At 42.5% G+C, this 26259-nt stretch overlaps 1 protein-coding gene across 1 annotated transcript in view; it reads right to left on the bottom strand.

Moving 5' to 3' along the window:
• Window positions 1-26259, bottom strand: part of snx29 (sorting nexin 29) — an 85354-nt gene that overhangs the window by 19088 nt on the left and 40007 nt on the right. The window contains exons 15-18 of the mRNA XM_052070465.1: window positions 20778-20884; window positions 12120-12236; window positions 10360-10415; window positions 9320-9401 (exon numbers count right to left, since the gene is read on the bottom strand). Coding sequence (XP_051926425.1) covers window positions 9320-9401; window positions 10360-10415; window positions 12120-12236; window positions 20778-20884 — 362 coding nt within the window. The remainder of the gene's footprint in view (window positions 1-9319; window positions 9402-10359; window positions 10416-12119; window positions 12237-20777; window positions 20885-26259) is intronic.

Genomic DNA, 26259 nt, shown 5'->3' with positions numbered 1-26259 from the left:
AATACCGTCGTGTTATGACGGCAAAGAAATGCAAGTATTGTTTCTTTCAAGAAGTGTGAAGTTCAAGTCAGTCACACGAGTAAATAAGACCGTAAGGATAACAATAGTGCTGCAATATGACTGACGTACAGTTGAAGAAGCATCCTTCTTTCACTTTTCGGAAGGTTTGCAGAAGTCGCAGTGCGTTCAAATTTTCAAACCTTTTTTTTCCTGTATTTTTTTAACGACCAGGATGGGAGAAAGGCTTCATTCCTAGTTATAAGGAGACTGTTACTTTCGCCGCGCATGTTTTTGTCTGGACGCATACCACGACAAAGCATGAAATGTGAAAAGTGACAAATCTGACATTTTGGGCAAGTCATTAGAAGGCATGTGAGATGTTTTGTTCGCCGCCGGAAAGGCCTCGTTAAAGCATTAGCATCAGAGACATGTCTAGACAATATTAAGATATCACAAAAATTGATTTACCGTATTTTCTTCACTATATGGCGCTTTGGAGTATATGGCGCACCTTCAATGAATGGCTTATTTTAAAACTGTTTTCATATATAGGGCGCACCGCATTATAAGGCGCAAAGAATAGAGGCTACAATAGTGGCTGGGGTTGCCTTATGCATCCACTATGATGGCGTGATGTTAAAGGAAATACAATACAATACAATACAGCTTTATTTATATAGTGCTTTCACAACTGCTGTAGCCGTAACAAAACGCTTTACAGAACATTTAAAATGCTATGTCCAAGAAATCCGAATATTGAGCACTGTCAGCTTCTGAGAAAATTGAATGCTTTTTGGTGTGTCTTACAGTGTGGAAAATACGGTATTTGTGATCTTCTTGAATTTCAGCGCCTGTTCAAATATAATCCACACGGATTATTATTAGTACTACCTGCACTTGGCAGGACGCTGGAGGGAAGCAGTTGGCACATCTGCCTCACAGTTCTGAAGTTCAGGGTTCGCATCCCGGCTAGGAGTTCATGGACTTTGCATGTTCTTCCTGTGTATTGTCTCCCAGCACTTGTTGCCCGTCTGTTTAAATGTGTCTTGCGACTGGTTGGTGACTCAAGTGAAGACAAGCGCTATCGATGGTCTTGGTCTGATGCCTTCACATTTTAGGCAAGAAAATATCAGAACTGAAATATATTTCATACATCCTGCTGATTCAATTGTATAGTGAATAGAGCGCAACGTCGTGTATCATAGCGAGATACGAAGTCAAACATGCTTGCTATGTTGCGTTTCTATAAATTAGAGCATTATTTAATGCAGAGTGACTCTTTTTTATCTCACATTTTCCAAGTGGCTTCTCCAACATTCCCCGCTGGGAATATTGAATGTGTCGAACGCATAAACAGACCGTCTGTGTTTTGTTTCCATTAGTCTGTAAAAATGTGAAACACGGAAGCAGCTGTTGTTGTTGTCGAGCTGCTGTTTCCGAGCCCATTAAAATGCAGCACCTCAAACTAAAAGAGGAGGCTGGGGAGAATTAGTTTACTCTAACTTAACATTTATCGAAATGACGCGAGTATGAAATATTCTGTTGTCTGTTCTGATGGTTTGATTGGAGGGAGTGCCCATTCCCTCCCTGAGAGCAAACAAATCTTACTTTTGATGAAACAAGAAATGAAATATTGTGTAACATACCCAAGACTAACTAATAACGCACAGAATACTAAATCGTGGCTTTAAGATCACTCACATGAGTCACCAGGACGTCCGGGTAAACACATTTTGGTCACCCGCACTCAAAACAGAAGATGTCAAAATACAGCAAGTGACGTTTGCGTCAGTCATCTGCAATGCTCGGCTTTCCAGAGTGTCTTTGTTGCTTATCACCAGTTGAAAATAAAATTCAGTCACACTATCTCTATCAATTATCTTTTGTCCCCAGGCTCTACCTTTACCTTATCGTTTTCGAGAGAGAGAGAGAGAATGCTTGATTGGCACAGCTAACTCATGGTCTCAATTTGGGGAGGTGGGGGCGTTATGTGCTTGCATGTCAAACCTATTCATGCAAATGAGTATTTTGCGTTCGTGTTACACAGTATTTATATTATGACCACCATCAACTCATTCACTCCCAATGACGTTTTTAAACGTCTTTTCAGATTTGGTCCAGAATTGGCTAGTACTGAATGATTTTTTTTTTTTTAATCTTTCGACCCTATCATGTCTGTTGAATCTTCTTTTTTTAAAGGTTTCGCCTCACGGAAGTACCTTTGCACAGTCTGCGGTGTACACTGTAAATTTCTACCATCAGAGAGTGAAAGAGAAACTCTTGTCACAACAAACATGGAAATATGCCTGGCACGCCATCGACTTTGTAATAAATCTTACACGACAGGTGCTATTAAGCCACTATAAACGCAGTAAAAACTACTGTATGCTACTGTATCAGTGGCTTGATTTGCATCCACATTCAAAGTCAGTTATTTTGTCTTGCCAAACAAAAGGGGACAAACACGCCAAAATAACAGTGGTGACCGAAATTCTCATCAATACAGAACAACAGGAAGCTAAGTGCAATCAAGAACAACCATCAATCTTTTTATCACTTAAGTTCGTGAAGAGTAGCGGGCGGTAACCACGTACGGCGTACGTGTTCCAAGTTAGAGGCTACTTTGGAAAATCCTCTCGCGCCCCAGAAGGAAGAAGATGATCAAGCTCTCACCTTCATCTTTTATCACAATTGCCTCCATTATTGCCCATCATCCCCCCCATCCCCTACCCCAGCCCCTTTCCCTGTTTTTCCTTGCGACTCTCTTTATCGGATACCATCCCTTCCTCGCTTTTCCTGAGAACACACGCACAATATCCCGAGGACGAGCCATTTTTGAAGGGTGTCGCGCGGCTGATGCGACGTAAAGACGAGATGAATCGGGCACAAAGCCAGAAAGGAGTGGAGGGCGAAACTGACTGATCAGAAGATTAAACGTGCGAGGTAAAGGCAGACCATTAAGCCCCCTCTCCCCGACCACCCCCCAGACAGACAGAATGAGGAACTAAAAATTGACAGTAACAAAGGAAAAGGAGCGAAGAGAAGGGGAGCTGATTGACAAATTACACGTCAACTCAAGAGCTCATCGGGGCATGTTGAGGCTTAAAATCGCCCGCACTCTTGTCACCAGCCAAATTGGGAAGAGGAAGATAGGCCAAATTCTCATCCCACCTCTCACGCGTCACATTCTGCTGCCACCGACGAAGCGCTTTTTCGATGCCTGGCTTGCCGACGATGTGACAAAGCTGGCGTCCCGGTGTTCTTTTGTGGCGGGTTCAAATCCAGGTGACGCTTAAGTGGCGTGGTTGCATGATCAAATCATTCGAGTTATTTTACAACCGGATGGAACAGCCATAATGTCAAGTCAAGTCAACAGTATTTATAATGCACTTTGAAACAGCCATCGCTGCACACAAAGTGCTGTACATGGAGCAATTTAACATACACAATAAACAGTAAGACAAATCGGTAATAAAGGCGGTAGAAAGCACCAGACAGTAAAATCAAGAACAAATCTAAGTCATGCTGAGTCGAACGCCAAAGAATACAAGTCACATGGTGGCGAATGAGACGAAATATCGCCCAAGAGCACCAGCTGGATAGTTTCACCGAGGGGGTGTGCTCACTTTTGTTGCCAGTGGTTTGGACGCTAAAATTGTAAACGTAATCTGATATCTCGGCGCTCCGAGCAGCAACGCAATCGGCCTTCCTTGGGATGTTTGATCTAAGACTTATGGATGTGAGGCCGAGATGAGCGTAATTATCATTACCATTGGAAAATATTCATCATCGCCATCATCAACGTAACAGTTATCTCCCCCTGCAACCAACCCGCCATTATCATGTGCGTGCCGGCGTGGAGGACCATTAGCATTAGCTGCGCTGCAAAGCACAACATCTATTTGTTTTGAAACGTGCAAACTTCACATATGCTGGAAATGAACATCGATCCAAATGCACCGCGCCATCTCCTCCCGCCTATCGTCACGCTGGCAGAACTTGACGGTAAATAGGAAGGGTCTGGGGCGCCGAGAAGCCTCTGAAGTTAACCCCAATTTAGCCATTAGCTTACAATGTAAATTCAAGGTGCGATGACGGATTACACTTTGAATTTCTCCAAGGGATGGCGGCCCACACGGGCGGCCAGCCTCGGCACACAAGCTTCAGAAATGTACCAACGGTGTGTCTCAATTATTCATTTGAGCGGCTTATTTATGTGGCTGTATATGCTGCATATTAAAGGCTTTGTGGATAATTGGGTGCATTCACTCTTCTTCACGATAGCAGTGGACAATCTCGGATGACGTGTGAAGTAAATTAAAAGTTTGTGGAAAAGCAGGCTTGCTATGTTTGTATTTATCTCGATACATGCCGTATATTAACAACCGTGATTAAATTAGTCTGACAGAATCCAGCTCACCCACAACCCTAATGAGGAGGAGCAGTTTCAGAATACGGATGCCGTCTCAAGAATCAGATCCTGTTTTTTTTTTTAATCCGAAAATGAGGTACGGGTTTCTGTTACAGTGATTCCAAACCACGCATGAAAGGGTTAAAGGTGATACTACATATACTGCCCCCCCCCCCTACCCCCCCAGTAGATGGAGCAACTTTTGCAAGACTGGGTCTGTCAACACTTCGTACACTGCACGCCAGAAATTTGCGAAGCGGCCACGCTTTTGTGGTGTGGAAAATCAACGCAAGGACTGTCTAATATGGGAAGAAGTGTCAGGTTAAATTCATGATTCATTGTAGTCGCCAGGGTTGCTGTGGAGGTGGGAGGGTCTCACTTGCATTGCCTCGGCATTCATCATCACTATCGTTCAAACCTATCGGATCACGATAAATAGGGGGAAATTAACAAGAGGGGGTTCCAAGCCAATCGAGGGAAGAAAAGAGGAGTGGAGAGAGGTAGTGGTGGGGGGGAGATTGCAGAGATTGATGATGTCTAAAGTTAATAAAAAAAGAAAAAAAAAAAGCTAACATGCCAAGAGATCGCGGGTAGCTTGACATCACTCATAACTCACAGCCCTCATTATAAAACATACTTAGCATTTTCATCATCAATATCCTTTGAAGAACACGGCCCATCATCATTAATTCAGGGCGGTAGACAACATTTTCACATTGTTGATTGTGAAGCGCTAAACAAAGTCTTGGTGGCTAACGTATCATGACCCGCAACTTGTCGTATTGCCATTTCTTTCACTAATATCCTGGTGAAAACAAAGGAACAAAAAACACAACAACAAAAAAAACAAAGCTGCTCTTTTACGAAAACAAAACTAGCTCGGAAGCATTTACTACGCACGTCGTGCTGAGCATATATCGAAAATTTGATGACGCTCATATGGCTACTTTGGTCTTCGAAATAGAATTTGTTCGGTTTGATCAACAATTGAAGGTGGATAATATATAGTCGAGTATAATGACAGACTGATCCCAACAACAAGCAACCAACAAATTCCTTGTTTCTTAAGAAGTGAAACAAAATCCCGACGCACTCGTCATTGATGCTCTTCTCGTGTCCCGATTGTCAGACTAAAACACGCAGGTGACGATAACACTTACAGTCCGGCACAACGCAAATGACTTAATGTGTTGGTTGATCTTCATACAAATGATGCTGCCTCCCCTCTTCTCATTATTGCCTACACTACTGGGATTATGTAGGAGGGAGAACACCGAGACCGGTGTAATTTGCTCATTATGAGTTCAGGGGTGGGGGTGGGGGGGGGGGGTGGAGAAGAAGGTGGGGGAAGGAAATGGATGGCGCGAAGAAGAAATGGTCACTGATGATGGAGCGACTCCATCCCGAGCTTCCCTGATCTTGGTGGAAGTCATTTAAAAAAAAAAAAGGCTGAAAAGTGGCTTTAGGAGGAAAAGTGAGGCGGGCGGAGTGGGGGCGGGGGGGGGGGGGGGGGAGTAGACAGAGAGAAAATGGAGTAGGAGCTTCGGCATAATGCTGCGCAAGCTGGTGGAGGGAGGGTGACAGATGGAGGGATGATGGAGAAGAAGGACAGAGGGTAAAAAAATAAAATAAGGGGGAGTAGTGAAGACTTTGAGAGAGGTAAAATGTGAGAAGTGGTGTTCAGATCAGCTTTCCTCCCCTCAGCAGCGGCGGCAGCAGCACATGGCCGTTAGTGAGCTTATTTTAAACCACAAGGGTGCTGTGACCTAACTTATCCCTGGGCTTCAAAAATCCCATTGACTCGCCAGATAAAAATATATACGTTATAAAAAAAGTTTAAGGTTCATTGCTCATTTCAGTTCATTCATCTTGCACTGTTTTGAAAGTACATGCGCATGAGAATGTGAGGAATAGCCTTTGGAGTAGTCCAATTACTTCACATAGATTGGGGAATTTCAAAATAAAACGTGATTGGACAACATTTTTTTTTTTCCTGGTAGTACTCGCCAGTCCTTAAACAGTCGGCCGGGGCGTTCAATCACGACAACTACCTCACCTTAACAACAATGACTCTAGTAACCTTGGCCATCCATTAGGCTGTCGAAGAACAAAAACCCTTTCCAGGGGGAGCCATTAGACGAATATAGCTCTGGGAAGGAAAGTTTCCAATGCGCCAGATGGGCTGAACTTTCTATTGGGCTCAAGAGCTGGACAGCAGCCGCCCTGAGACCAGCCCGGGAAGAGGCCAATAATAGGAAATCAGCGCAACACACACAATGTTCAGGATTTCTCAACCAGTATGTGTTTTCAAACGAAAATTGACACAAGTCAAAGTGTGTGTCACTGAATTTTTTACTTGCGCCACTAAATTTTCAGCTGAGGGGCAACTTTGCTGGAGCCCTGTCCGATGGTGTGCCATGTGTCAGGGCCGATAAGCGTAAACCGTGACAAACATTCACACCTCAATGAGCACTTACCTATCGGGTTGATGCAACTTTTAAAATCAGGATGAATTCTTGAATTCTGGATATGTCTGCTTTTAAAGCATGTCAATGGCGCCCACCTCGAATTCCCACTGAATAAATGAGCCGCCAAACGGCAAGAAACAAGTCGCTTTTCCTGCACTGCGCCGGAGCACAAAATGTGAGCTGCTGTCCATTGCGAATTATACCAATAGTAAAGTGCAAAAAAAAAGAGGGTCACTTCTGAATCTATTTCAGCATACATATACCGTATTTTTTGCACTATAAGGTGATTTGGATTATAAGGCACACCTTCAGTGAATGGCCTATTTTACAACTGCTTTCACACACATTATATGGTGCATAGAATGGAAGCTATAATAGTGGCTGCGGTTCTGTCATGCATCCACTCGATGGAGCTACGCTAAAGGGAATACACCACAATACGGCTTTTTTTTATATAGCGCTTTCACAACCGCTACAGCGGTAAAAAAGCACTTTACGGAACATTTAAAATACTATGTCGAAGAAATGAGAATATTGATCCATATATGTGGCACATCGGATTGTAAGGCGCACAGTCGGATTTTTAGAAAATGCTTTTAGATGTGCCTCATTGTATGGAAAATACGGTACGTAAGGTTTTCACAGAAATAACTGAATAGCCCCACACAAATACTGCCAATTTGGGTGAGACTACTCATATGTCATATGCTGGGAGTTGCGCGTTTGTATTTGATGTGAAGACGGATACAATTTAGGGCACGAAAAAAAGGGTCAGACAGCTCTCCGCTCAAGATGTGAATTTACATCAATTATGTATAAACTGAGCTGGGCTGAGCTCGGTAGCAAGCCGTCCCTGATGTTCAGTTAGCGCTCAGAATGTGTCACCTGTCTTTTCCTGTCCTCAACGGTGTCACCTGGCTAGCATTACATTTGTACCTCCAGGCAATTCGGTGTGCGCAGTGTGTGTGTGTCAGAGAGTCAGTGCTCAAGTTTAATACCTTGTGAATGTGAAAGACATGAGCAAAAGTTGAAGGGTAACTGGACAAAGCCAAGAAGAAGCAGCTGCTTAGAGACAATTCTCCAAGTTGAACGTCCTTGAATTTGTTCGTAAGTTATCCGTAAGTCACCGGGTCTAAGTGCCGAGTTGTAAAATTATTACGAATCGCACAAGTGGTTGGAGGTGAAAGGGTGAAGAGAATTTCTGGAAGGGAGGGCTGCAAAGGAATTTTTTTTCTTGTCTTGTAAAAGGTGACAGGAAAGGCGAGGCGACCAAAAACGCAGCTGTCATGATCAACATTTATTCAGCCATGGTTAGCCTGATTGAAAAAGAAATAAATTATTTGCCATTTCCTTTCGCTCCATTGTGTTTGAGACAATGCATTTCAAGAATGGAAAATATCAACGTTTGCAAGTTGTGGCACATGACAGCAAAACAGATTGAACAAAACAATGCGAAGCAATTGATTCTGTCAGCATGAGATATTTCTAGTGCGCTTGTCCTCACTAAGGTCGCAGGTGAGCCAGAGCCTATCCAAACTGGATCCAGATAAGAGGCGGGGTACACCCAGGACTGGTTGCCTGTCCTCTGTTATTTTCTAAAATCTCACCGAGTGGTTATTTCTCTGCTCATGCCAAAGCCCTGTCTAATATAATTTTATACACAAATTTGTTTTTATCCAACTGGAGAAAACAGTGATTGCGTGAATGGTTATTTTGGTGACATCTAAGCAAATGCCTGTAACATGCATGGGTGGTTTAAGAGATGACTCTGGGCAACAGGAAGTCACAACAGGAAGTCACCTTCATGCACCCTACAACCTGATAACATAAACTGTCCACAGTCGTAACCGCTGTCCCTGCATTAAAAATGTGTACATTGGAAAGAAAATGATGTTCAATTTTGGAAAGAAAAATGAACAAAGAAATGTTACTACTAAGGTTATATCAAATTGCACTATGTCATTCGAAACGTGTTTTTCTGTTCCCCCCCCCCGTATGAATGGAATAACCACCGGCCTAACATCATAAACATATGATATTGTTAAACTAATAACTGATAAAAGAGCAAAACTGAATCTTATACTTCTTATAAAGGCACTACTACTACTTTTTGATTTTATACGGCTCTTTACTGGATTTCATTCTTGAAAGTGATCATGTTTCTTGCACTCGGCCGATATTTTCCAGTCAGCCCAAAATTGGCATTTTCGAGACCAATGCACCAACGAAACCAAGACAGCGAAGGGACTCTCAGCATGATACATTTATGATGGTTTTAAATGAACGGCAATGTCAGGACATGACATCATATGTACCACGTACAGGTAAACATACCACAGTTGGATTTCTAAACATATCCATCCACAATATTTCCAAATATTTTTCTGCCGCCTTTGGATGCCTCACGTAATTTAATCACGTGCGCTTGCAAACGATTTACCTGATAGACGTGGTAGGCGTTTGCAGCTCTGCCCTGCAGGAACACAGAAGGGATCCACACGTTGATGAGAGCGCGATGGGTCCTTTGGGGATACAAATAAACAGGCAAGGCTTCACCGCGATGGCCTTTTTCATCCATCATCATAGTCATAATCATCACCATCAACGCTGTGTCGTTGCGCTACACTTGGTGAGCTCTGGCACGTTGAAGCTCAGAGTGATGAAAGAAGCGCAGCGCGCCATGCGATCGTGTATCAAAGCGTGCTGAGATGGGGGTCGTTCAGATATATTGAGAGAGATGAAAATAAATCAATGAATGCATTAAAAAAAACATCGGGTCATCTTTGTGGTTGGTAGAAATGGATCGAGCAAGCCTCACAATAAGGCCAGGGGACTGTACAATTTGTCAGATAGTGAGCACAGGATAAACAATGACTGGATTTAGATTTTTCATGTGTTTCGTCTTCGCCGCAATGCAATGGATCCGCTTGTCTTCACGTCACAAAAAATAGTCATCAAATATTCGCCGGAAGATATCAAGATTTCATTTCGCACGTGTTCATTTTGGGAACATTTCCGTATGCAGTGAGTGAGCCCTTTTTTATCATTGCCGTCCCAATCAAATGTCTTAAAAAGTTTGGAAACATATTTGAAGACATTTTTTTAATTAAAAAAAACACTTGAATTTAAAAAAAAAAATATTGCAAGCCTAAAATCAATTCTGGCCATTTTGAAGTGTCAGTGTGTCTTTAAAACTCATTCACTCCCAAAGACGTTTTTAAACGTCTTTTCAGACTTGGTCTAGAATTGGCTGGTACCGAATGAGTTAAGAGGCGGGCTCTATTCGTGTCATATGGCACCAGTGAGTGCGTGCGACCGTCTCCGTACAGATCACTTAATTTGGATGAGTGTGGAAAATGCATTCCCTGAAAAATGGGTACACTACTATAAGCGTTAATGACAGCAATGTTAATCCGATTGGATGATACCAAATGTTTGTCAATTGTTTCTTTACCCTAGAAATTAGTGGGCAATTCTTACGTTTCAAAATCGGAGAGGCTGGGATCGTCTGACGTTTGACTCAAATCCCCTGGGACCTAAATATCCAAGAAAAAAAAATTACAAATGAAAGAACTAGGTGACTCATTATGCATCACAAGTTTACACTTCAAAAACTCACACGCGAACACATAAACATGAAATGTTGGAACATTTATGGATGTTGTCGTGTCGGGAAGCAGTTCTTATCCCAAGATGCCATCCCTCTATGCGATTGTCTCCGATGGATAGATTGTGCGGGAATACATCAACCCTCTGCTGATTTGCTTCAGTCTTTCCAGCGATCCCTTGAGGCACCACATGACCAAATCCAGATGTTGGTGGATTGGATGATAAAAAGTGTAAAAAGTGTGTCATCTCGCCATCCCAATCACCTAAAGCGGAGACCCCAACATCCCTGGGTTTTGATCGCGCCCTCCAAGCGGCACATGTACAGTACACACACACACACACACACACACACACACACACACACACACACACACACAAATAAACACACACACACACACACACACACACACACGCAGTAGATTGGAAGGTGACGGGAAATGTGTAAAGGTCCTGACCATGGCCTGAGTACTTTGAAGCTGCTCAGCATGGCGCTGTAAGAACATGAGTGTCAAAAGGCTTACACACATACAGCAAAGTGTACAAGCCCACTGAGGAGGCCAGCGAGGAAAGGCTGGCGTTAAAAGATACGAGGGCTCACCTTCGTTTACCTTTAACTCGCTTTAGCGGAATTGCATTCATCTCACATAACAGATGGAGTGTGCGTGCGTGTGTGTGCGTGTGTGTGTGTGTGTGTGTATGTGTGTGTGTGTGTGGGGGGGTGCTCTACATGTAACAGATGTTAGTGTCATGTTGTGTTTATGTGCACTATCTTGGGAAAGAAAAAAAATGTGTTACATTGAGGGAAAAAAAATTTGACAGCAACTTTGTCAGAACACATGTGACAAACTAAAATGCTTTCAAATTCAAGGTTTTTGCCACGGGGACAACCGCTGAGTACCAGGAAAGAGCTTCACTGAATTAAGCCGAACGCACCAGGGACTGCCAAGGCCCTCTGGGAATTGTTGGGTAATAGCAGCAGCACATCGGTGTTGTCGGGCGGAATCCTTGGACCACTTTTCAGAAACTCAAAAAACAACACCAGCTTGCTTGAATTCCAAGCCATCGCATCGCTCGAGCTGGATTGTACTTTAAATTGCTAGCACGTGCCCATTCACATCAACACAAAACCAACCAAAAAAAATAGATGAAGCGCTAATCTTATATACCAAATTTTAAAAAATTGCTAGTTCATTCATTAGTCGTTGCTTAAACTAGTCCAAGCACGGAGAAAAAAAACAATTTCAATACGTCACAAAAGCAAACGCCCGTCCCAGGTTCATGGTCACAAACCCATTCTGAAAAGTCTTGAGCCATATATGTGGAAGCGAAAAAAAAAAACATGACGATATTTGGACATAGGGGGTTCCTGCCAGACAGCGACGACATACACAATGAATGGTCAACACCGTGCTGCGCTAAGCTAAGGCCTTTCCACTGTATTTTCCTCCATCGTTACGCTCGATCAACAAGACCGGACATGCAAAGTAGAAAGCAATCCAACCTACTGGCTCGGAGGAAAATATTAATTCCAAATGACAGAGCGGCCGAGTCGAGATCGGAAACGGGAGGATTGGTCTTCGGGAAAGAAAATGAGCGGCCACGAGGACATCTGTGTGTTATGATGAACTCACGGGTCCTCTCAGCTCAATAAGTTCCTGTCTCATCTGCCCGATGAGGTGGTCCTTGGCCATGAGGGTGCGATATAGGCGCTCATTAAACTCGATCAACTCTCCATGCATCTCGGCCACCTGTAAAACACACACACAGAAACGCGCAGTCACACAACATATCATTAGTACAAAACCAACTGCTGCATTAAAAAAAAGGGGAGTTATAAACTATAAAAGCTACAATTCTCAGTAGCACGCGTACAGAAGGAGCAGTCCAGGTGGAGTCTAATTAAAATTGACAGCAGAGGAGATTTAGGGGAACAGTTAAACTCCATCCTGTGGTGAGAAGGATGGCGCCGCGGATGTAGTTAGATGATTTAGATTCGATTTTTTATTTATTTTTTGGGTGAGCCAAGGCAGTCGGAATCCTTGCAGGCTGCTAATCAATTGTCTTCAGCTCTAACGAACCTTGACAGTGCGATCCTCAATTCCGTGCACTCATGCAAATAGTAGCGACAAATGATGGCGGGTGTGTACGTGCGGCCATGCCTCATCTTCCTAACCCGGCCGGACAGCGCTGACGGGTCTTAGTCGAGTGACTGACAGCCGTGGAGCACACAAGCGCTTTACATGAGGCACCTGCTGCCGCAAACGCGATTGACAGGTGAGGCGAGCAATGCCGTTACCGCATTTGCTTATTCACATCCGATTTACAACAGCATGTCGCATGTCCTTGCGTGCATTGTTGCCTCACCTTTATTGTAGCACATATTTTACATTACAGTTTAAAAAAAATGGTAGAGCACCCAAAACGAATGCCACAATGTTGTCTGCCGACAGCCCGTTTAGTCAGCAAGGCATTTAAATCTCCCTGTCTGTGACTGTACTAGCGGTTACAGTTGAACAAAGCTACAGCACGTTACACCCTGAACTGGTTGCCAGCCAATCGCAGGGCACACACAGACAAACAACCATCCACGCTCACACTCACACCTCGGGACAATTTTGAGTGTTCCATGAACCTGCCATGCATGTTTTTGGAATGTGGGCGGAAACCGGAGTACCCGGAGAAAACCCACACAAGCCCGGGGAGAACATGCAAACTCCACACAGGAAGGCTGGAGCCGGCATCGAACCCACGACCTCTGCGGGTCATTAAAAGGTAAGTGTCAAACATTGTGTGACAGATAGTTTCATAATAAGTCAACGCCATTTCTGAATTTACCATTTCGAATGTAATTCATCCATTTATGTTGTTTTTCATGACAATGTTGAAACAGTTTTCATATGTAGGGCGCACTGCCTTTTCAGGCACATAGAATAGAAGCTCCATTAGTGGCTGCGATTGCGTTATGAATCCACTAGATGGAGCGATGCTAAAGCAATAAAATACAATACAGCTTTATTTATATAGCTTTTTCACAACCGCTGCAGCTGAAACAAAGCGTCCAAGAAATCAGAATATTTATCCATATATAAGGCACATCGCATTATAAGGCGCACTATCAGCTTTTGAGAAAATTGAATGTCTTACAGTGCGTCTTATAGTGCAGAAAATACGGTAGGTATTAAGATATCGACTGCCAAGAAAATAACTCTGGTCAACAACATTTTAATTAAAGATGGATTTGTGTGTCCTTAAACATATTTTAGACGTGGATGAAAAAAAAAATGTCAGCCCAATTGTTTTTTTCCCCAATTTTCTCGTTAAGGAGGTTTTATATCCAGAATACCGCTCGGGTTTACTTCAACAGACTTAACGCGACTTCGAAATGTCACTTGCGATGGAATGGAGAAAGTGGCACAAGGGCACGTACAAAGCCTAAGAAGTCAAACTAAGTGAGAGTAAGAGGGCCCAAGATTGAATTTGAAATTGGATGGCGAGAAATGACCTCACTCCATCCACAGCAGATGGAATTAGTCATGACAAATGTCCTTTGCACCGCTGTCATCTTGACTCTTTATTGACTGCGTAAGCACAGACAAATTGGAATCATCTATCACATGCAAAATCATGATGCAAATTTGGAAGTGCGCATTATTTATTTGGTTTTCCATCAGCTCTTATTGGTTGTCTTGCTTACTGTAGTGCTAACACTTACTGGCAAGATACCGGTAAGATGAGGCAGGCCCACTCTTCATGAAAGCCAGGCCGAGCGATTGCCAGCAGCAAGCCGTTAACTGAATCCTATACGTTTGCGCATTTTCAGCACTTTAAATTAGAAATAATGGCCCTTTTTTTAACATTTGAAACATTTTTTTTCTGAACCAACAGTCTGAAATCCTTGAACATTTCAAAGTACAATATGTCCATTTTTTATGTTGTTATTATGTAACAAATTTAAATATTTTTCAAAATAACAATGGTCTTGCCTTATTCCAGATTGGATTATTTTTGTGACCTTTTGATGTGGTTTGTGTTTAAATTTATTTTGAGTGAATGCGCCGAGCCATTAAAAAAAAAATGCCCCAGGTTCAGACTCGGGACACCTTTGAATGAGACTCTTCAATCCACATGCATGCATGAGAACCAAGAGAGCATTAAAAAAACAAACAAACAAACAAACAAACAAACAAACAAACAAACAAACAAACAAGCACAACCAAAATATGACAACTATCTGACTAACTTGTCACTTTGACCACATATTGGATTGCATGCATTTCCGTGACTCACTTCAGCACATCTGCTCCTCAACAGGAGGAAACAGGGCTGAAGATGACGGAAGAGGAGGGGAAAAAAAAGGGAAAAGAAAGAGGGTGAGCGAAGACCAATATAGAAATGTCAAGCTGTTCGGTCCGCCATTGACTGGGCGTTAAATAAATAAATAAATAAATAAATTTAGAAGCAAAACAGCTACATAGGAACAGAGCGCTACAAAGTGTGAAAAATGAGAGCAGCAGATGGGCAACTAGAAAAGAAAAAAAAAGGCCGAAATCTGGCCAATGATACAAAAGTCGCTCTTTTGTCGCTGCAGCATGACAGCACTTGGATCGCACATAACTTTTGTTATGGCCAAAGACCACTTTGAAATTCTGCACGATGCTACAAGTGCAGTCTATCATTTCATTTCTTTTTCACCCAAAGAAAATTAACCTTCTCCGCGCCTGTAAATAAATGTTTCTTCGAAAGATGCAATTAGTCGCCATTGGCAGACGGTAATTATTGAGGCAGGCAAGGATGTGAGTCGTAAGCAAATAGGTTGATGCTGAATAATTATAAGATCTAATTGTTTTTTTTTTGTTGTGGCCAGGCTGGAGAATGTCTCCCAGATCAATGAAGAAATCCACAGGCTGAACACTGTTCAATCAATTAGACACGAGACGGACAGACGATGATAAGATTTAATTTGTTTTTTCTATTTCCCAGAGTCAAAGAGTAAAAATCTAATTTACCTGATTGCCAAAATATTAACCTAACAGTTAGGGCATATAATTTGTCTAATTTGTGGATTGGTTGGACCAAAAACATACGTTTCTGCCCAAAAAGCAGAAAAAAATGAGCTTTTTGCAAAAATATACACATCCACTCGAGCAATACTTTGATGCTAATAATTTTGGTTTATAAGACACCTCAAGCAAAAAACAAAAACAAAACCGAGAGAATGCTTTGGAGGGCAAAATTATGTATTTGAATATATTCAACTCAGAAATGGGCCATGAGCAACACAAATTCACTGCAATATTCTTTTAATAATAATCAAAATGGCAAGATGAAGTTCACTTGCTAATGCTATTCATCATAATCTTCTCAAACCTCAAATACTGCCTTCTATTGACGTCTGCGCACTCATGCGGATCGAAGCTGAGATTCGAACCCAGGACCTGGCGACTGTGAGGCAAATGTGCAAGCCATTATATCACCGTGTTGCTATTCGGGAGGATGACCGCTCACGAGAAAATGTGCCTTCTTTGGTTTGCTGTCATTTTGTCTGTTGATGAGACTGCGGGGAACTCAGAGTTCCATAATCTTGATTCACGAAAATTTTTTTTAAAAAATCTGATAAGCGATATAGAGACACGAACAACCACAGCACACAAAACAACTATGTTCACAAATTGCACCTGAAATGGTCACGACCGCACTGGTCTGTTATAAAAATAAATAAATAAAACGGTTTTATTCCGAGTCTTGCGCTACCTTGGCCTTTTAAAGTGCTCCACTCACTTCCATTACAAAGCAAGGACAACAGCCATTTACTTCCGTGTTGTACATCATGTTGTCTCAGCGTTTTCCTCCGTAACGGATATTCTCAGCTGGTGGCTTGTAATTGTTGTTCTTGTTTTAATTGGATATGTTATGGTGAGGTAATGAGCTCGTGGATCAAAGGGAGAATCGCTACTCCCACTGAGAGTTTGTGACCTATATCACGGTTGCTCCCCTTGACTTATGAGGGATGATGCACACGTACAGTCGCTATGACATTAAACTACCGTATTTTCCGAGCTATAATGTGCTTCGGAGTTTAAAGCGCACCTTCAGTGAATGGCGTATTTCAAAACTGTTTTCATATATGGGGTGCACCGCATTATGAGGCGCATGGAATAAAACTAGAATATTGGCTGCAGTTGCGCTATGCATGCACTAGATGGAGCTCTGCTAAAGAGAATACAATACAATACAGCTTTATTAATATAGATTTTTCACAACCGCTACAGCTGTAACAAATCTCTTTAGAGAACATTTAAAATACTACGTCCGAGAAATCTGAATATTGATAAAATAAAAAAGCTTGTTGTTAAATAGTTTAATTGTCGATCTATTTCAATGAGTTTCAAACTAGCTGTAAATCTCACCATCACAGGATTTGTATGCATCAGAAATCTTTGCATGGGGCACCGGACGTCACGTGACTGATCCCCACGTGCATTTGTTTATGCTGTCATGCTGGCAGTTTTGTCGCATCGGCCGACGAAGGATTTACAACGGAGGGCAGTGATAACATTTGTTTATCGGTCAACATTCCATCCAAGGGAATATCATATCTCACTCACATATACATAGGCAAGCTGGAAAGGTTGTACATTACACATTTTGATTTTATTTCAATCAAAGTAGATCATTTGTAGTACTTTTATCAACTGAACATTTTGTCTAAGGAAAATAAAGATGTCCAAAGAGGAATATTTAAAAGTACACACTGGTACTGGGTACTCTTAGAAGTACAACAACAAAATTTGACCTTACTTTCACCAAACTTGTAGCATAGCAAGTATTCAGAACCATCCATCCATTTTCCATTTCCATCTCTTTTTTTTCCTTGACTTCTCAAAGCCCTTTTAATAGCTTTGTGATCATATTAACTGTGAATTTGCATCAGTTAATACACTAATCCTTTCATTTCTTTTCACACGACTCCAAAAGTTCAAAAGAAATCAATTCCAAAGAAAAATGTTTTTTAAACACTGGGGATAACCCACGAGCCTTCCATCATCGGGGAAAACTAGTTGCTGACAGAAGTTTCAAATTGTATTATCAACTTGGAAAAGGGGCTCGAAGAAATGTATATAATAAAGCTATAACTGCTCGGCCGGAAAATTAGATTTTTTTTTTTTTTTTTATTCATCAGCCACAATTAAGTGCTCAATTTTTCACTTGGACATTCTCGAGCGGCACAATAAAAATGGTCAATTAGAAATGAATTTGGATAAACATCGACCTCCCCAAAGACGGGAAAATTATGATTCAGGCACCTGATTGGTCACTATCATACAAACGACTCGATGTAGCATGAGGATGTATCTAGAGAGCATCCTCATGAGAGTCCAAGGTTAGCGAGAGACAATCCCAGCAGACTTTGGTCGGGTGCACCCTGGACTGGTCAGCAGCCAATTACAGGGCATATCTGGGGGGGGATACTCACATTGACACTTAACTCATTCAATCCCAGCTATTTTCACTGCAGCAACCCCTTCAATCCCAGAGTTTTGTTGGATTTTGACTGATCTTGCAAGGCCCAAATAATATTTGGTTCTAATGCTATATAAACATGGAGCCTACCAAAATAAAGTTTGGATAGAAAATAAATGTTTATTTTGCCATTCTTCAGCAATCAGCGTTACAAAATGGCTAAGTTTCATGGAAATGGCGATACCTGGGCAAAAAACGGAGAAAAATAGCTTTTTGTAAAAGCATTCATTTCAATCACGTGAGGCACCACTGCCACCTATTGGTTGCTTTTTTTTTGCATTATTTACAATGCAAACGGCTTCTTCTCATTCATAGATTGCATCAGACCCTCCTCCTCTCTATGACGCAAAACAAGACTTAGACGTACAAGTATGTCCTTGGCAGGCGGGGACTAATTTTAAAAAGACATACATTTTGTGGAATGAGAGAGTTAAAGACCATTTGGAGCCATGAATGTTTTTTGGAACGTGGGAGGAAGTCAGAGTACTCAGTCAACTCCACACAGGGCCTCTCTGAGATTCAAACTCGGGACCACGAGACTTTGAGGCCCATTTCTGCGTTATTCAGCATAAAATGGAAACAAAGTGAAAAAAATGATGGGTTTGTAAAACAAAATAAAAGTTCGTCTTTGGTTTGTGACCCATATGCCACAAATTTTTGTCTGGATGTTTTTTTTTTTTGGGGGGGGGGGCAATTGCTAGGCGAAATGTTTTGATAATAACGACGGAATGACCCGCTGACCCTTTCAGGGACAGCGGTCACTACAGTGGGCACCCATAACGTTACAGGTTATCATGATTGGTGCAAGAAAGGGTTCAAATAAATATGAGAACACTTTTATTGTGCCTTTTTTTTTCGTTCTTAAGTAGAACGCACCGGTTCAAGATGAAGAAATCGAGCAATATTTGTAATGTCATCAAAGTTCAGCCTTTCTACCAAGAATGAAAAGTCTGACAAGTCTCAGCTCTTATTTTGGAAATTGGGTCTCTTTCAAACAAATTGATAATAACAATGTTTTGACTGTGAAGTAATGTTTGTTCAACTCTACCTTTGAGATTGGGCACAGGTAAAAGTTCGGGAAAAAAAACGTTTGCACCGCTTCGTTTTTAATATTTAACTGTCCAGCATGAACTTTTTTTGAGCGGTCTTTTATGTTCAGTAAGCCTGCAAATTGTCTGATAAACCAGAACATCGAGCACCCTGAGAATTGGCTCTGAAGTTACAAAGGCAAGCCCAGAGTGATGCATAAATGGCATTGAACAGAGCCCGGTCAAACACACAGCTGTATTTCCACAATAAATGAAGGTAAACAGTCAAATATTTATCTGGCTCTGGCAGGCCTCATTAGGAACCAACAGACCTCAATGTGACATTTTCCGAAAATCAATAGTGTGGTCAGTCACATTTTTACGGGCTCCTTTCCAGAAAAAACGTTGACAGGCACTGCTGGAAATCACATCATTTATGAACCTATTACATCACGAAAAGGAAGAAAGCTCAGGCAGACGGCAGAAAATTTATAATCCGCCGTAGGTGCTGATTCAAGATTTACAAGATCACAATTTTGGGGACGGGGTACGATCGTCGAGTTTGATGGTGCAATAAATCGATTTAAACAACTTTACCTGACAGTCAGGTAAAAACAAAAAAAAATCCATTCAGATGTTAAAAACTAGTATTTGGGTAACCCGATTCAGATAAAACTAAGTAGCCAAGCAGATGAACAACTAACTAGGTCAACAAACATTAAAAATGCACATTGTCAGGTGAGCATAAATAAAGGAAAGCCAAGATAAAAATGAGCACAAATGATTGAGATGATGGAGCTGGCCCATCAGGGGCCAGTTTCGCTGTGAATCGGACACGTAATTAACCACGCATATGGTAATATTATAGCCAATATGCTAGTTAGAATGCAACGCAAACAACTTGACACAAGTGCAACCACCCACAAGTAATGCAATAGCCGCAAAAGTCTCACGGAAGGCTGCATACAGTTCCACGGATTGTGCTAATTTGAAAATAACTGCATTACTGTCTGATTGAATGAACATTTGAGATGCTCACACATAAATAAAGTAATGCCAAGCGAGTATGAATAACACGCGCCCAGTATGTTGATCTTTCCTCATAATTTTCCCTTCGTATGTACTAAAAGGTATGTATTCGCGAAAAACCCAATTGATAGCGATAATACGAAGTGTCGGCGTATCAGTATTGAAATGAGAAGGGAGTTGATGTTTCGCCTATTGCTATGCGGCGGAATCTACCATCTTTTATAGGGGGACAGGGGGGGTGACAAAGAAGCTCCACAAAGACAGAACAAAGCGATCGATTATTTCTGCGCTCCGCTTTGATTAAACCCCAAGAAACAAAGTAAACAAATTCTATTAGCATTAATTAAAATGGGCAAAATGTGTTTGTATTGTGCTTATTTTTTAAACAGGTCCAATTAATTTCATATAATGCCAGTGACATGTCCCAAAATAAATAAATAAATAGATCGATAGATACACACATAAATAATAAAAGGATTAAGAATTACACTCTATTTCCTGTCTTGTTGTACTCAGCACTTTTGGATGGGCCAGTCTTGTGTCATGTAAGCGAGACCCAACTACCTGCACACAGGCAATTAAAAAGTCCCATTTGCATAATATGACTCCTTAAGGAATTTTAAAAAGGGACTTCATGGAGGTTTAACGGTGCTTTACACTTGTGAATAGTGAGTCAGGAAGCAGCGAGCTGCGACAACAGCAAACACTCACCTCGATAAGTTTGCGTTCGTAGCTGGCTGCCAACTCCTCCATGTCACCCATGCATTTACTCTGAGGGGCGGGGGCGTGCTCTTCACTCAACGGTAATACTGACAGTGCTGCAAGACACAGAAAAATGATGTTTGAAAAAAAAAAATCTGCAAGTGACTGGCAACCAGTCCAGGATGTACACCGTTTTTTTTTTTTCTTTCTGGTTAGCTGGGGAGACTCCAGCTCACCTGCTAGGAAAAACAATGAAGGAAATGAATGGATTGATGTTCAAATAGGCGACAACACACACTTGGAGGAAGGCTTCACCCCCCCCCCCCCCGCTCACCCCGTCCCACAACAATTACAGTGAAAACGTTTCCACCAGTGCTGCTCTCAGTTACTTTGTGACACTTGCAGCTGCTTGACTATTTTGATCAAGATTGAAGAGAATGATGTACACAGGGGGCTGGTCGGTATAATACACACGCTAGCAGCCTCTCAAGCGCCTCCGATCCCAGTTCCACTGAATTAACGTCACACCGGAGTAAAAGAGTCACACACACACACACAATTGCAGAGGGCTCGACAAGCAAACACACAAAGATGCTTAAGCACACAAATCCTCCTTTTCTTTGTACGTACACGACGCCACAATGTAAGCCAGCAACTCAAACACAGTTTTTTTTTTCGCCCACCCCTTCCTGTCATTTCTATTAAGATGATAAATGTCCCCCCCGACTCCATTGCCTCTTCTACGCAGACTTTCCTCTCAGACCGAGCTCCTTGTTTCTTTGTAATACTGAAGCTCGCTCACAGGCTTAAGTCATCATGGCAGCGCCTAAAGCATTGTTTCTAAGCTCATAAACATCAACTAACAGGGTTCCCTCTGTGGGGGAAGAAAAAAAAAAAGAAAAAAAAAGCACAACTTGGCAGAAGGAGGTCTTCGCAGAAGAGAAGGTGGGCGACAGTTTGATTGGATTTTCGGCACCGCAGAAGACAATTAACTTTGGAATTTCAACGTCCACACACGCCGCCGACACATGCCCGAGCTCGAAGGGAAGAGACGGGAAGGCACGCTCTGAGAGCCGAGAAAATGAGGGAACTTAAAAGTGCCGTGATGGGAATTTAACGTGTCGAAAGGCACAGATAAAGTTTGGCTGATGGTTCATCAGAACATAAATATCGGAGTGAAAATCACTTCCCTGAAGAGTCCGACAGTGACATCCATAATATATGAGCAGACACATAATTACCGTATTTTCACGACTATTCGACGCATCGTACTAATGGCCGCAGTCTCAGTAATGCGTGACATTTCTGTATTTTACACATACACAGGACGCATCGTACGAATGGGCGCAGTTTTACAGTGGTAAAACATACGCCAGCTTAAACATACGGCATGCATGCGCGCACTCTAACACGTTAGCTTGAAGCATACGGTAGCACGCCAAGACATACAGATAAGATAAAAACACGTTTTTAAAAAGGCAACGAAAGCAGAACTGAGTTTGGGTGTATTTTATTTAGCCATCGTACAATGTTCTCATGTTTTTCGATCAATCATCACCCAGAAATCCATCAAAGTCCTCATCCTCTGTATCAGAAGCAGAGGACTGCACATCTCAGTTGTCATTGAATGCATGCTAGTGTGAGTTGCTACGCATTGCCGAGCGGAAAGAAGGAGTACCAACAGCAAAGTCAACATTTCTCTCGTGTGAAGCTTTCCCACATTTGAAAGTAAAGAACAGAGCGAAACATGGTGGCAGCGCGTGTGTGTGTAGAAAGAATTGAACAATTGTGCAAGTACCGTAATCCATCAAAAACGCCGCGTTCCCTCTCGTTGTTGCGTATTGTGGCGTAACTCGCCAAGCGCTGCCTCTCACTCTTTGTAAAGTTGTGTTTGCCACCGATCATCCATTGTTCCCATGTCGTTCGCAACTTTACTTTGAACGCCCGGTTGATGCCAATGTCCAGCGGTTGGAGTTCTTTAATCAAGACTCCGGGAATAACGGCAAGCTCAGAGTTCATTTGCTTGACTTGTTTTTTCACCGCTGCTGTGAGATGGGCACGCATGCCAAAAGCATAACCGGTGGCTTTAAGTTTGAACTGAGCTTCGTAGGCGTGTCTTTTTGTCGAATTTATTTTCAGGGGTTCTTAGAAACCAAAACCGGAGTTGTTTTGCAACAATGCACATTGCCACACGCTATACAAGTGTTGGTACTGGCTTGAGGCGTCCACTTACACGCCCACCCTTCACCATTGGCGGACTAGCTTGTCTGTCCTCTCTCTCCCTCTCGCTCTCTCTCTCTCCCTCTCCATATATGTATATATACACGCCCACCCTTCCCTGATTGGCCGACTTCTTTCACAGTCACTTCCGCCTTTTCTCTATATAAACAGCGTGTCGGCTGTAAGTCAGATTTTGGAACTCGGCGCATATAAAGGACGCTCCGCACCATAAGGCGTCCTGTCCATTTTGGAGAAAATTTAAGACTTTTAATGGCGCCTTATAGTCGTGAAAATACGGTATATTGTGATCGTACACATTCAGTTATATCCCGCTGCGAAGAGTGCCTCATACGTTACCTAATTCGCTTCGTGTGAGGTGCAAAAGACGACAATCGGCGTAATGAACACATTGAGTCGAGTGTTGATTGCGTGGAACGGATTGCTGATTAATTACTGCCTCGAAGCAATTGACACAAAATGGAGCCTCGCTTGCGGTATGACATCACCTATCGAAAGCTGAGCTACTGCTAAGGCTGGTACTCTGGCGCATGAATCCGTGTGGGTATGTGTGGGAGGGGGTAGGGGGGATGACACCGCAGATGTTCCTGGCTAAAGAAAATTGGGCTGACAGCTGGTGTGTAATAACAAAACTAACTGAGCGTCGTTCCCAAACAGCTGTGTTGTGCGCTATGAAATGTTGGGCTGCCCATGAGCAATGTGTTGCATCGGGTGCAGCGATGCAACACCGATTTGTGTGCGCGAGCGCACTTTGGTGTTTCCCCATTCCGAGACTTTAGTTCTCACCTGAATGTTTCCACCCCTTGAGACATTGGTCTAACTTGAGTATGATAATGAGTGTGGGTATCCACCGAGAAAAGTGCCTTCCAAAATAGGCTGAACAGAGAAATGTATCATAGCGACGGCGGCACGACGTTTCAAGCCCAAAATCCAAACATACATCGAGACATCCGTCCATTTTCTCTGCCGCTTATCCTCGACTAATGGATGAGCTGGAAGGCCAACCCAGCTCAAGTTCCTAACAATGGAATTCAATTTATTACTCAGAAAATGCCTCTAAATAGCAACACTTTTGGGGAAAAAAAATTAAACCTGAATCCAGCACTCCCCACTTTCGATAAGATTAAAAAAAAAACTCTCAAACGATTAATCCAACAGTCCTATATTCAGACCAGCTGCAGGACAAAAGACTGATGGAAGCAGCAAAGGAAATAAACACCATTAATCCGACCTTTAGGTGGTGTCTAAATTTGTTCAGGCAGACAGATTTTGTTGGGTGTATTTTATTTACCTTTTCGCATTTAAATGCACATACCAAAGTTAAACAAATCTGGACGATTAATTCTTGGGTACGTATCGTGTCCGGGCTCTCCCTTAAAACTCACTCAATACCAGCCAATTCTAGACCAAGTCTGAAAAGACGTTTAAAAACGTCTTTGGGAGCGAATGAGTGAAAGAAGACCGAGAAGCTCGGTCTTCCGGGAGGAACTCAGAGTCAAGCCGCTTCTCCACATCGAGAGGAGCCAGATGAGGTGGCTCGGGCATCTGATTAGAATCCCTCCCTGCGGTGAGGTGTTCCGGGCATTTTGCACCAGCAGGAAACCCCGGGAACGACCCAGGACACGCTGGAGAGACCGTCTTCCAGCCGACCTGGGAACGCCTTGGGATCCCCCCCATGGAAGAGCCGGAAGAAGTGGCTGGGGAGAGGTAAGTCTGGGCTTCCATGCTCAACTTGCTACCCCTGCGATCCGACGCCGGATAAGCGGTAGAAAATTGACGGATGGATGGATGGACAGAATTGTTTCATTGTAACCCATAAAAGCAGAGTGGGAAGGTAACGCAGCAAGTGTTTTTTACTGAGCAGCCGGCATGGCAGGACATCAAGAGAGAACAAACTGTGACCAATCCTGATGAGCGCTGACATTTCCTGTCTGCTCTGATCTGCTTGTTGATACAAGTCGACACCTTGATTTGGTTTGACCTTATGAGTCATCACATCAGCAACAGCTGATCGCATACAAGAGCCACACTGACAAAAAGCACCATAATGACAAAAACTCATCTGATTTTCTCCCCAGCAAAACTCGACCCCCGTCTATGTGTCAAATGTGAGCTTCCAACAGAGGGAACAAGAATTTTTGCAGATATGAGCTGTCATTTGCTCCTTTTTTTTCTTTTATTACTGAGTACAAACTTAAAATGCTCGTGTTGTACAGCTCGACAAATTTTCTTCAAAAAAGAAGCTTCAGGTTGTTTATTGCCATTCCTACTTAGGTTGACTGTCAAACTAAACACAAGACAAAGAGAATTCTACACTGAGTATTTAAAAAAAAAAAAAGAAACGCTTCGTCTTCAGTCTGCAAGCTTAATGTTAATACTGACACAAAATAGAAAATATATATGCACTGTATAATCCTTTGAGAAATTCATTTTCTAATACAAACAGTGCAGCAGCCTATTATGGCATTGAATATAACGACTCACAAGAATGTACATTCTTTATCCTCTGTAAGGAGCGGAGACATCCACAAACTACAGTTGACAATGTACAGTACATGCAGACTTTATATGCATCTGTCTGTCTTTTACTGCCCCCTGGTGGCCAAGTCACCACTGCATTTGGTTTTTGACCACAGCTGTGACTTTTTAAGATTGTTAATTAATTTATTTTTTTGCAATAAGGTTGCACAAAATTTCAGGGTTCAAACAGCGTATCCTAACGTATCCTCAATCTTTTTTTTCCTCTCCCATGACTTTATTTGTACTCTCTCTCCTTTGTTTGTTTCTCATTTCCTAGCTCCCTTGTTTCCACCTGATCAATCATTCACTGCTGTTCTATTTAACTTGGCAGCACGCGGTCACGTAGCGCAACAGTGGTCCCCATGTCGCTAATCATATATACGGGGAAGGCCAAACACTTTCCACCATGCATATTTTTTTTTTAATCAGAAAGGGACAAGCAACACGGGCTAAATGAATCTGTTTTTTTATTATGAAATGCCAGGACTCAGACAAGAAGAAAAGGCCATGAACAAAAGAACACTAGCATTCAAAATACAGACATGCAAGCGCCCATAAACAACGTTGGGTTAATCATGCAGACGGGCCGTGCATTGTTGATGGGCTGGCTCGGAAGCAGGCAGGCAGCTGGCTGAGTTAATTAACTAGTGCTAATCAAAAGCAATCTTCTTTCATTTTCTAATCGTGCATAGTTCATTTCTTGCGTTCCCCTCCCTCAGATAACTGCAGCCTT

The sequence above is a fragment of the Hippocampus zosterae genome, chromosome 7 (assembly GCF_025434085.1).
Source record: "Hippocampus zosterae strain Florida chromosome 7, ASM2543408v3, whole genome shotgun sequence".
Classification (NCBI taxonomy): Eukaryota; Metazoa; Chordata; class Actinopteri; order Syngnathiformes; family Syngnathidae; genus Hippocampus; species Hippocampus zosterae.
The sequence above is the reverse complement of the archived record's forward strand: the minus strand, read 5'-3'. Positions and strand labels throughout refer to the sequence as shown.